The following is a 12,717-nucleotide window of genomic DNA, read 5'->3' as shown; positions in this document are numbered from 1 at the left end:
ATTTCTCTGAAAACGGTGCTCTGCATCAAGGGGAAGCAGTGTCAGTCATTTAAAGAAGATGCATGTCAACAGTGTTCTTCTATCTCAGAGATCACCGTGGTTGCTGGAGATGCCACAGCAATAATTGTTCAGCACCCTCTCTGGCCAGAGGGGACGGTGCTACAGCACCACGCAGTACTAAAAAAGGCTGCAGGGCCAGTCTGGACACCAGAAACAGGCTGGGTTTGGCCTCTGCAGGCTCCACCATCCTGCTTTGAAGTAGCTTCTTCTAGCCTAGCTGCAGGGCTGCACCGGTGGCACTAAATTGTTTCCGATACGTTAGCTAGCTCGAATGTCTCCTCCCGGCTATGCATGAGACCCCCGTAGTTATCTTTGTAAACACGGCACCTGCCACAGAGAATTTACAATCTTACTTTCAGACACCATATAGTTAAGAAGTAAACGGAAGAAACAGAGGTCTTGGCAAGACTAGCTAATGGTACTGAGCATAATCCAGTGATCAGAGTCTGCATTAGTCACAAGACACTGAAAAAAGATACAGTAGTTTTCTTGTGTACTCAACACGGAACAGTTGTGTAGTACCTCAATAAAACTACAGTTGGCAGTGATCTCTCAAATGGCAAGCACTGCTCATCAATTCAATGCCTATTTTGCAAGATCCCAGTCCTGCCCGAAGGGAAGTCCTCAGGAATTCTGCCATTTAATTGTGATTAAGACATAAACAAACATGTCCACCCATATAAACATACACACTCACACAGTGCTACAGCATAGATGTCTTTTCATTTTAAAAGATACATAGTCTTACAAGGACATTCCAGTCAATGCAAAAATCCTTCTTCTCCCTACTAACCTTGGGACAGTCTCTTAGAGCAAGTTTAACAGTAATTTCCGAATTACATGTACAGGACTGACCACACAATGAGATAATCTGATGTCAGAAACTACTCTAGTGCCTGCACGGAGCCCGTGCTTACCTGTTGTGAACCAGATGTTTGGAAGATGGGAAAAAAAGAGACGATAAACCAAGCTCAGTGTGCGTACAGTTAAGAATCATGCAGGCTTCTAACACAATTTGAGCACTCACTGAATAATAAAATGCAAAGAAACTGAATCAGGGGGAATAAGCACTACCGTTACTGTGCTATTTTATTTCTCTGGTCACAAGTGAAGAGAGTGCATGCCGCGCCTTCCCTTCACAGCAGGGCTGCACAAACCCTAACAGCCCGTGGAGCTGTTACAACAGTTAATGGCTTTACTTCAAGTGCTTGAGACACAGGCTTTTGCACTAAATGTTAAGGGTTCAAACCCCGCTGACGGTTAGTGGAGGGAATGGATACATTTCACTTCCTTAAAATCTACACTGTCACTGCTAACAACGTATTTTTATTAACCAATTTTGAAATAGGACAATGGAAAATCTGCACAGTGGTGCACTCTTTTCTGTGGCATCCAGCCATAATTTCAAGCATTACAAGTGTCCTGAACGTCCTAAACGTTTATTTTGGCTTTACTGAAAAAACAGTTAAGCTATTCCAAAAAATGACAGTTTTAAATCGTGTTAGAGAACCTGTTTTAGTTTTATCAATTAAATGTTAAAATTAAATGTCTACATATGTCTGCCCAATATCGTCTCTACCATCCCTTTATCCATCTTTTTTTCGGATAGCTAGCCTAAGTTTCCTTTTTCCCTAGAGACACACGCACCTTCTTTTTGCAATGCCTCCTGATTTTAGTGACCTTCATATACTAGTCTGCCTACCTCAAGCCCTCCCTCTGCCCTTACTCAGAAAGAAAACATAAAAACAGCTTTCCTCCTTTATTTTTAGTCTCCTTGCACTATTAATTCAATTACCTCATTACATCCATTTTGGTGCAATCTGAAAATAAAAGCCACGTTATTGAAGGAGCTTCCCCAGCCACGCAGATAATACTAACAATTATTATAGGGATAGTTCATTTGTGGAACTAATGAAGGTTCTCATTTAAAATGCTCCACAAAGATATTCATGGATATTTAAGATATCCACAAATTAACCACTGCATTTGTAACATGAACACACACTGATACTGGATTGTGGCTGTTTTAAAAATTTGCCCTAGGAAACTTGCAGAGACACTAAGCTGAATACCTTTTTATTCTTTTATGCATCAGCTGCGGGTCTAAAGAACAAAGCCCTAGAAAGTTCTTTTTTCTTCTTCGCCAAAGCAGTACCTGAAATCTTAGTTGCAATCCGTGTTGTGATGGGTGGCCCAAAGCCCTTGACTGTGCTGGCTTTGATGGTGAATGAATACGTAGTCCCTGGGTATAATCCTACAAAGAGGTGATGTGTTTCATTCCTTAGTTTGAAGACTTTCCCTCTTTGGCTGGACAGGTCAGCACTGGGATCCAGAGACCCAACGGCCTTGTATGTAATCTGCAAATGAAGAAGAAGGAAAGTAAGGTGATAAGGGGCCTTCTGCACCTGGCCTTTCTCTGCTCCCCTATTTTGCCATCTCTTGAGACTAGACATTGAAAATACAAGGACAGATATTACTTCAGTATCTCTAGTGAGCGGTTCTGTATTTGGATGGTGTCAAAAAAACATGACAATTTTTCCAAGGCTTTACTTAGGAAAAAAACTAATTTCTTCTCTCCACTAAAACCTCAGCATGGGCTGATTTACAACAAAAGATGCAGAGAATTGCTTTTTGTTCCAAACCTCAGAACTTCTGCAGCCAAACCAGAGCACACAGCACAACCGGCAGAATTTTCATGAGAATTTCCCATACAATTCCACACAGCATACAAAAACTTTTGGTGCAAACATGGATACGTTTTCCATTGAGTGGGGTTTTTTTTCTGGCAAATGGTCTTCTCAAAAGGCCACTGAAAACAATGGGAGCATTTTACTGACAGCAAAGGTTTTGGAAGTCTTTTCCTGTGCTAAAGAGGATACGCCAAAATGAAATGGTATGTTTAAACGAAATAAATATCAAGTCTTTAGACAAAAGCCTTTCCATTCTCCGAGCTTGTAAGCCAGCTTCTGATATCATTTCCCTTCCCCTGTTTTTAGCCTCGGTCTGCAGGTTTACATGTGGTACCATGCCTGCTTTTTGCCTGAGAGAATAAGTCAGCGGGGTTACAGACCTGGAGAGCCATTCATGAATACACCCGCTGCTGGTGCCTACACACCTTTAGAGGAATCCAAGCTGAAGGCACACCTTTGAAATTCTGCTTGAGCTCTGTTACGCTTACCCATGGCAACCCTGTTGATATACAGACACTTAGAAGCAAAACTCATGACTTATTTACCAGCCAATTCCTTCCCTGCGTTCCAAATTCAATCCAAAGGCAGCTCAATTTCAACTGAGCTGTCAATATAATATAACGTCCTCCACTGCTCTCCTAACCTTTCCTGATATTATGGGATCTTCGCTTATTTGTAATGAAACACTATGAATAAATCAATGTATGTTAATACACAAAGTCTTCAATTTTTTATGAAGGACTCCACAAGAATCTAATTCCCGGCTTTGCTGAAAGAGCCTTTGAAAATTTTTAAGTCGCTTGCTTTATCACAGGAGGAAAAAGCTGCATTTTGAGGAAAAATAGATGTACAATGTTTAAAAAGGGGGGCTTTAATAATAACAGGATAAATAAGAGACAGAGGCTGATGCTACTGACACCAGATAAGGGTGTGAGTGTGTGAATCCTATTATTTGGACAGAGCTGACACCCAAGACAAGACAGTGTAACAGAAAAGGGCCGTGAATTACACCCAGGCCTACAGAGCAGCGAGACATTACAGAAGCAGAACTCTTAAAGGAATTACAATTGAACAGCTTGCAGGCAATTTCATTGAAAACCTACTAATTTTTCCAGGAATTACAACCTGGTTTTAAATTTTTATTACTTGCCAGAAACCTGAGAAAGAGAGATCTTGACACAACGGTCATTAGAACAAACAAATTAAAGGCGGGGAGGAGAAATCTTTACACTTGCTCCTTTTCCTTAGGTAAGGTGAGGACCATGCAATGCAGCATGGCACGGGACAGTATTTTGACAGCTCTTATTGCATCAAGGTACTTCAAGGCAAGGGAGTGTAGAAGCACCATCAGAGTTAGAGTGAGGATCAAAGACTTTAATTTAAGAGACGTGACCCAGTCAATGCCACAGCCAATTCCAGAAAGAAAAATGTATTTATTCTGGTAGGTAGGAATGAACCGATGCAATCTGTATGCTCTATTTGCAAATCAAGTGCTAGAGAAATAGCAATTCTATGAATTTCAAAGGAGAATGAGCAAATTAGGAGTTGGGGAAAAAGAAAGGGAACTTCCTACTGCTGGGCCACTGAAAACCCCCTTTACAGGATGCCAGGTAGTAGCCTATGCAAAATCAGTGGTGTTTATTTTCAAGCATGTTATACAGAAGGCTATAAATATAAGTGGAAGATGCACTTGTCCTTGATCTGCATATAAATAAAATTATTCGGCTACCTTCACCATTTTAAAATCACTACAAAATGAGTTATTTTTCTTCATTAAAAAAATCATCCCCTTAAGGCAAATAGAGCTAGAAAAGCTTTCAGGAGAGAAAAAAACCCCAAGGAAAGTCAAGGATTTAAAAAAAAAAAAAGTCTCTTTCTTTTTCTGTTGACTATACCAGAGAATATGAGTACAAGGGACCTTAAAAGAACTTGGGTTCAACTCATGAGAAGCAGGGAAGGAGAAAACTATACTTAAGAGAGAGTACGACCACGATTTGAGATTGAAGTTTGGGTCAATTTTTAGAAAGATTGCTCACTCAAATCAGACTTCACTATTTCCCAAAAGTTTTTTTAGGATATATAAACTACAGTAAGGAGAGATTTGTGGCAAAGCCAAGTGCAGCAGACTCTCTGTTCCAATAGATATGAACGCTGTTAAACCAGGTGATGTGCAGACATTCAGAGGAAGCAATCCTCGTCCCCAAAACATAAATAACATTTAACTTTCATACATAAACAGTACATCGATGCAACACAGAGAACAGGAAAGCAATAGTACGAAGTTGTGCATGTGGTCCAGTTTCATTCAGTCCATAAGGTGAAATATTTAAGGGATTGGTAAGCATAACAGCGTCCATAGAGCGAGCTAGTTACCAGCTTATTGCTCTCATAAGAGTTAGTCTCAAGCTCTTCTCTGCTTTCCACAAGAGCTCTGAATGACTGACGTATCTACAGACACTGCCTGGACAGCCAGACCCTACGGGCTGTGTGCCCACCTCTGCTGCTGACTTCTGTCATCACCATGATAAACTGATCTTCTCCGAGTCTCCATTTTGCCATTTATAAAATGAGGGCTATTACATTCCTCTACACAAACATTTTCATGATTGAGGGATTCTATGGATTTCTGTAATAGCTGAGTGCTCACGGTTAAGCAGCAAAATCACAGGTGAAACACAGGAAGTAGCCCCAAAAACAGAGCCCTCCATTTGGAAAAGGAGGCAAATTCTCTTCCAGCTCAGAAAGAAAAGAATCATTTTCCCTTCCAAGTAAGATATCTGCTGTTTCTTAGATATTAGTGCTACCCCAAGTGTGGGTTAACATCTGAGAGCTCAGTCTCAGTCTGTTCCTCTATGGGCCTCCCAGTACAGCTAAAGCAGCTGCAGCTTCAGCTACGACTGTAGCTGTTCTTGCCAGCAGAGTCTCCCGGAGCGCTGGCTGGCTGCTCCCTGCTGACCTGGCACACACCCCTGCTGTTCAACCCATAGGCTCCCCATCCAGCTCGGCAACATTTCTCATAGCCAGGATCATCCCCATTTAGTGAAGCTGTTGGTATTTCCTCACTGGAATATCTGAAGAGTGCTACACCGTATGTGTCTGTGTGTATGCATGTCTCTGTGTCAGGGGATTTCTCCTATAGAAAGCAAAGATGCTGTAATAGATCCCTTACATGTTGGTTTTCATGTAAGACACTAAGAAGTTGCCACTCTTCTCCTTAATTGATTTAAACTAAAATTCCTGAAGCAAGAGAAATTTCAGAGCATCAGACACTGAAAAAGTTTCAAGAAGGAACGATGGGAATTTCCAACTCTGGAGTAATTTATACATGCACAGAAATACGGCTGGAGAAGAAATACAGCATTTTCCTGGAATAAGAAGGATGCTGAAAAAACCACCTGCTCTTCTAGTTGGTATGCTGAGTATTTATCTTAATTTCTTGTTCCAAGTGTCAAACCATTTCATTACAAAACAAACAAGAGATTCTAATCTAGAAAATGAGATGACTTAATCACTAGAAAGCAGCTGTTCTAAATTATTTTAAAATAATCTATTTTAAAGACAAGCCATATCATATAATACTTCTGTATTCTGTAAAAAAAGAAACAATAATATTAATTTAAATGCTTAAAAATCCAGACAGAAAACAAACAAGAAAATACTCAAAAATATATTTAAGAACTTAACTCTGATTGAAAATATTGAAAATATAGAAATTTTTTTTTTTATTCTGATGCAGAATAAATGCAAATACAAAGATGGGGAAATTTCTCACAAGACTGAGACTCTATGTTTTTTAACCAGCTCCCTGGTTATCTCCTGCACAGCAGGCAGCTGTCACAAGCTGAGAGTTGTCTTTCCTCTGCAAACTGGAATGGCTGTCCTGAGTTTGCATATGTAACATAGAGTTCATGTATTGGCTCCAGGGCTACCTGATGGTCCCAAGGAAAAGTTTTAGTGGCCAGCAGTGCTATGGTTCTAATCACAGCACACACCGGTGCAGGCGAAAATACAGCAAAACCAAGAAATACACGTTAATAAATCCCAGATCTTCCTTGGAACCTCCTTCACTGAGTTAATGAAATGGTTCTCAAACTGAAGCAACGACAGCAGTAAATCTGAAGTAACCAGGAAGTCAGATGGCACAGGAACTCAGAAGGGTAAAGGATAGCCACATTCCCACCAGCACAGGAGGGACGAAACACTGAGCCCAGCATCCACCCAGCTGGGCAGGAATGATTTACTCAGGAGGCGCACAGACAATTCAACTGTGCAAAATTTGGCTACACGAGTCCAAATTCTTTGTAAAATGTGAAACAGGTCAGCAGTGCAAGTTCAACTCTACTGGAAACTACCAAAAAGGCTTTATATATTTAATTTCCAAGTGTTCAGTGATATATAATTGCTGTGATAGACTATGGAGAATAAAATAAGAACAGATCAGTGTAAGAAATGGGATGGTTAGTGAGTTCTCTCCTTGTTGTCATTTAAGCAGACATCCAATCTACGCCAGTGCACTCTCAGTCTCCATTGACCAGAAGCATCCCCTCTTATTCCGTCCTCTCCTCTGGTTTTTATCCACTTTAAAAGTTCAGAGTATTAACTCCTTGAAATCACTGAGCAAATACTCAACCACAAAGATGAAGATATAATATTGAGAGCATAAGCACAGCTCTTCGCTCCTTCACAGAGCCTAATTTAACACAATTTTCTAGGGAAATGTGAACGCTTTGCTACTGTCATCATCTGTGACTGTAAAACTTCTATTACAATATGAGGACTTAGAAAACTTTAAATGTGAAGGGAAAGATCATACAGAGGTATTAACTAAACTAGGAAGCACAAGGCTATTTTCCACTGCAAATCTTTCTTCAGAGGAAAACATGTAATAAAAAATCCGCCCCCCCCGCCTTAACCCACTTGGATTTCCCCATACCCCACAGGGGTACAGGCAACTGTGTGGCCACACAAGCAAAAGGAGATTGTGATACTGGAATATATATTATATTACGATTATACGTATATATATAATTAATATATTATATATATAAAATATATATTATATATACAATTATACGGCTTTATCAGGCATATCTCAAATATGTCTGTTCAGCCTCAGTATCAGCCACGGACTGGAGCGCAAAACTCTGCAAGGACTTTACACTCTGCTCAAGAAGTTGAATTAACGTTCAGCAGTTCATCCTCCGCTTTAGCGGCTACCCTGCGTCTGGTGCCCAGGTGCCGGCTGAATCTCTACACCGTGCTTAGCAAATGCAGACAGTAACAGGAGTCTGGTGAGTTTTACTCCACCTTTGCATGGTGGAGGCAAGGGGGTGCTTTGTCCCGTGCTTTTTTAAATAAAAATATCAGTAAGTGTAGTTGAAAACTGGAGGTTATAAAAAAAAAAAAAAAATCCCTGTAGAAAAAAGGGCACATATTGTTAAAAATGTGGTAATTAAACAGTGAAACGGACCGTCAAGCGATGTGATAAATTACCCTTCAGGTTTAGACATTCCTTTGGAAGAATGTATTACGGCACGATCACGAGGCCCTAAGCTTAATACAAGAACAAATTGTGATAAAGATCCCATCACTTCATTGTAATGGTCCTTCTTGCCCTCCACTTCTAAAGTCCTTTGGGAGCCCTGGATGGCTGTTCAGATTCCCTTTAATCCTCTTAAATAAATAAATTAACAAGACAGAATATTCTGCTCAAATCATGGCTGATGTATCCATTTAGCCTTCCCATACATTTGATACATTCGAGTAAGCTTTCACACTGATGAATAACTGAGTTGTCAGGATTTCATGTGTTTATAACCTTAAAACTGAGGGCAGCAAATTCTAATGTCTCAGGATTGAGAGCTTGCCAGTCAAGGCAAGAAAATATGCTCATATGTTTCTCTCCGCAGCAATCGACCCCAGTATACACACCACTCTCTCTTATATCTTTTGTCATATAGAATTAATCAACCACGGCGAGCAGAATTTTGCTCTCTATAACCATATTCACCATCAAACATTAGGACTTTGAGCTTCCCCTCTGATTTTAGCAATTGCAGCCTGTTTGGAAGCAAATGGTAAGTACTGCTGTTAAATCAAACACTTCTTTGTAGATAAATGGAAAATAGATATAAGGTTGCATAATGTAAGTGTCAGCCTGCATAGCAGTTTAGGGAAGGCATCTGAAATCTGTAAATCCATTACATTATCCCCTACGTTCCCACTGACGTTTTATGTCCCTGTCTTTATAAACCAGCCCATTCTGCCTCTCCGTACCCCTCATACAACATACAATCCCCAGCTTCTGGGCATGCTTTGGAGCTGACAGGTTGCCACTATCTATCTATCTATCTATCTATCTATCTATCTATCTATCTATCTATCTCCCCCCCCTCTTTTCAGCTAGTAATGCCCCAAGACTGAAACCATCTCTTGGTTTGGACAAGAGAAGAGCCAGAACTAGGAACATCCCCCAGCCACTATATGCCTGACTGTGCCAAGGTCAGAAGCTGGGTCTGCAGGGACACCCTGACTAGTGTCTCTCACTTTACTGAGCCAGAAGAAAAGGAAGCTTTTCCTGGCTTATTGCCGCTTTTTGAACTCACTCCTGTCTTGTGAAGCAAGACCTGGAATCGAGACTGTTTTTTTATCCATTGGTTCTTATCATATCATGCTGCATGCAGGGGCACGGGGGGGGTGGGCTGCCTGCAGAAGGGGCCCTGGGAATAAGGATCCCCGGCGACTGTCACAGGTGTCAGCTCCTCCGGCGCTGCTCAGCAAGCAGGAGGAGGGCAGCCTGCCCGTCCGACCAGAACAGCCCGTTAGCTGGAGTCGCACCCCGCACTAGCGCCGGGCTCACCGCTCCCCTACCCTGTGGGAATTGCATGCTGCCACCGCGTCCCACCTCCCGCTGGCCTGCTTTAGCTGATAGAAAAGGCTGATATCAAAACCACTGAAATAGGAAAATAAAGCTGCTGGCATCCCAGAAAATGAAAACTGCAGATCAGTCACAGCTTTAATTCCTTTCTTTTTTAAAGGGGCCCCTCATTTTGAAAACCACTTAACTCGAGGGACGTTGCTACTTCCCAACTACATAAAACACTCTTGAATTAGAATCACTTCTATTTAAACCAGAAGACAACCAGGCAGACTCAGTGGTGTACAAGCCTGACTTAGCGGTGTTTAAGTCCTACTTAGTGCAGCTTTAGAAAAGCTCAACACTCAGCTGTCTGGAGCCCAGCACCAGTGCATTCACACTCCACCGCAAAGCAGAACATCTCCTCGACTGCCAGGCTGAGGTCCTGCCTGCCCAGCACCTGCAGGCTACAGAAAACAGTAACTTCCCCCCTGTGCTTTCCTATGCCACTTGCTTCAATTTCGTAACAGGGTCAGCATAAAACTTCACAAATGGATGAGAAAGAAGTTTGTCACCAGCAAAGTGCAGTTTTCTGGGGCTCGAAATCATCATGCAATTCATAAGAGTGCAGAGATAAGGGAGTCAGCGCTGGATGTGTTTCACAGGCTTCAGCACTGCAGATGGAGGGGAGGGGGAACCAACTGAAAGGCTTCACGATTGAAAATACCTTGGGAAACAATAGGTTATTTAGTTTTTAATCTTGCTTTACATATTCCACTCCGTGCTCTAATAAAGCTTACAAAAAAACTTCATTTTTCCCCCGTTTCCCAAAAATAAACACAAATAAACTGATGCATTAAAGTCTGACAGAAATATCCCTGAACTCGAAGGTATGCAAACATTTCCTTCATTTCCCGAGTCACTGCCTCAGGGAAGCGGTGTTCCCCCAGCCAGGTGTTAAGAAGCCATGTGCAATGTGAGTTAACCGTGCAAATGACTTTTTATGGTAGAAGGAAACCAGCTCTAGCTCATGGTGGCTCCTGGAAATGTTTTCTTTGAATTCAGCGTGTCCAGAGGGTGTACAAGATGAAGGTGTTTTACTGAGCATCGCACTTGCTACCATTTCAGGCACCACTGACCTTCCAGAAATTTTGCAAGGCTTCTCCTCACTTCATACTACATCTGGACTACTCTCACATAGTCAACACTGAGTTTCCGAAACATGTATTTTTGAACCTGAGTGTGTATCACTCATAAGATACCTAACATCAAAAGCAGCTTCAGATTTCAATGCAAAGAACAGCAAGGAATAGCCGTTCCCAAGCACAGCTTTCGCTTCCTACCTTCTAGCTGGACCTGAAAACAAGAGGATTAGCAAGATGCTCTTAAAATTATATACGTATTCCTTACACAGATCAACCCAGCATCACCAGTGAGCATGAGCTGGCTTCTCCCTAGTCTCTGCACACCAGGCTAAGCGATGAAGATTTAATCGCCCCCTCCTCTTCAGTGACATCTCTTAGGATCAGGGCTTAAGCTGAATAACAACAATTAGCACTGCCGAATTCAAACCTGACAATCCAACACCTTCTCCCAGCCTGAAATTTACTTAAGAATGAAAATCAGCTCTTTTCTTCCCCACAGCCTCTTGCTCAGGGTCATTCTCAGAACCACACTTCCATGGTAAAACACCACTGCACAGCCAACTACCAGAAGTTTTAAGAAGCTGATGCAATACAGGGAATAAATTACAAAGTAGCATCACTGTCAGCTGAAACCCAAGAGCAAAGAGCAGTTACAGATTCACGAGACAGAGCCCAAACTTTTGTTATGCTGATTTTCCTGAAAAAATCTTTACCTTCTGGTATTAATTCTACATTTAATCTTGGCAAAACTGCAGTTTCAGCAGATAATTAAAGATCTTTTCTTTTGCTTACCAAAGGCGAAACAAAATTGTTGCTTTGTATAATTCTAAGTAGCTTATTCCGCCTGCTATAGAGATTCTGCTCCAGGTTCCCAGCCACATGAAAACTGGCACAGTCCCCGCTCCTGTTTACAACACCACTGTCTGGTAACACTTGCCACTTACGTTTCCAAGGCTGATATCAAGCAGAGTGCAGATCATAAACAACCAGGGCCCTGGATGCGGGCTATACATTTGATTTCAAGTTCAAAACTGAGTATGCCGGAGGTGGAGGACTCAGCTCTGTCTTTTTACATCAAAGCACACAAATACTTTGTCTAGCTCACCTCCACCTTCACATTCCAGCCCAAGTCTTGCTTGGGTGTGAAAGATAAGACACGAAGAACATAAGGAACCCTTTCTTTTCCACATATATTACCAGAGCTGCTTGTTTTCTTGAAGGGAACAGGAGAGGGGCACGATCCCTCTTCAACAGCCCTCTTGCTGTTGTGTGCTGTGCTTTTTAAGGAGTGCAATATTACAGACTGTATTCTCCCTGATGGCTTGAGGTGACATCTGCCAGTACGGTCAAATCAACCTGATACCTATAGGCAATACAAGAAAATAAATCTTTCTGGAGGAAAGCAGGAGTGCTTCCCAGTGCTCGGTTTTCAGCATGCATCCCAACTGCCCTGACTGCAGGCTGCGATGGCAAGGGAGGCCCACGCGCTGGAAGCACCCCCTGTACCATCCAGGGAGGCTGGGGAACGCTCTTGCTTCACCAGTTAGAAAAAATAACGAGTGGTAAAAGCCTCGGTTCATTTCATAAAACAAACTAAAGCATGCACTTTTTTCATCACCTGACTGAAACAGGTCATCACATCGGAGGCGGAGGGAGAAAAGGTGTCAGATCAGCTCATTCAAATAAGGTACGTATTCACAGCTTCCAGAAAAGGATCAACCCTGCAGCAGACAGCGCATGACTAACACAGATGCAAAAGCAGCATAGACTGGTCAGATCACAGCTTAAACCCCAAACCAGGCCACATGAAAAGTCTTACAAAGGTCTTGATATTCATAAGGAACAAAAATCATGAGAAGCCTGGCTACACACCTGAACACACACCAGCAAGGTATTACCGTCAGTAAGAATACTTTACACTATACACCAACCGGAATCACCTAACCAAATGTTCTGAGCCCAGCAA

At 41.9% G+C, this 12,717-nt stretch overlaps 1 protein-coding gene across 1 annotated transcript in view; it reads right to left on the bottom strand.

The window, feature by feature from the left end:
- Positions 1-12,717, bottom strand: part of PTPRT (protein tyrosine phosphatase, receptor type, T) — a 342,215-nt gene that overhangs the window by 118,942 nt on the left and 210,556 nt on the right. Inside the window, exon 9 of the mRNA XM_009318657.1 lies at positions 2,216-2,417. Coding sequence (XP_009316932.1) covers positions 2,216-2,417 — 202 coding nt within the window. The remainder of the gene's footprint in view (positions 1-2,215; positions 2,418-12,717) is intronic.

Source organism: Pygoscelis adeliae, unplaced genomic scaffold, assembly GCF_000699105.1.
Source record: "Pygoscelis adeliae isolate BGI_AS28 unplaced genomic scaffold, ASM69910v1 Scaffold72, whole genome shotgun sequence".
In the NCBI taxonomy this organism is placed as follows: Eukaryota; Metazoa; Chordata; class Aves; order Sphenisciformes; family Spheniscidae; genus Pygoscelis; species Pygoscelis adeliae.
Note: the sequence above shows the minus strand (reverse complement) of the source record. Positions and strands in the feature narration are given on the sequence as shown.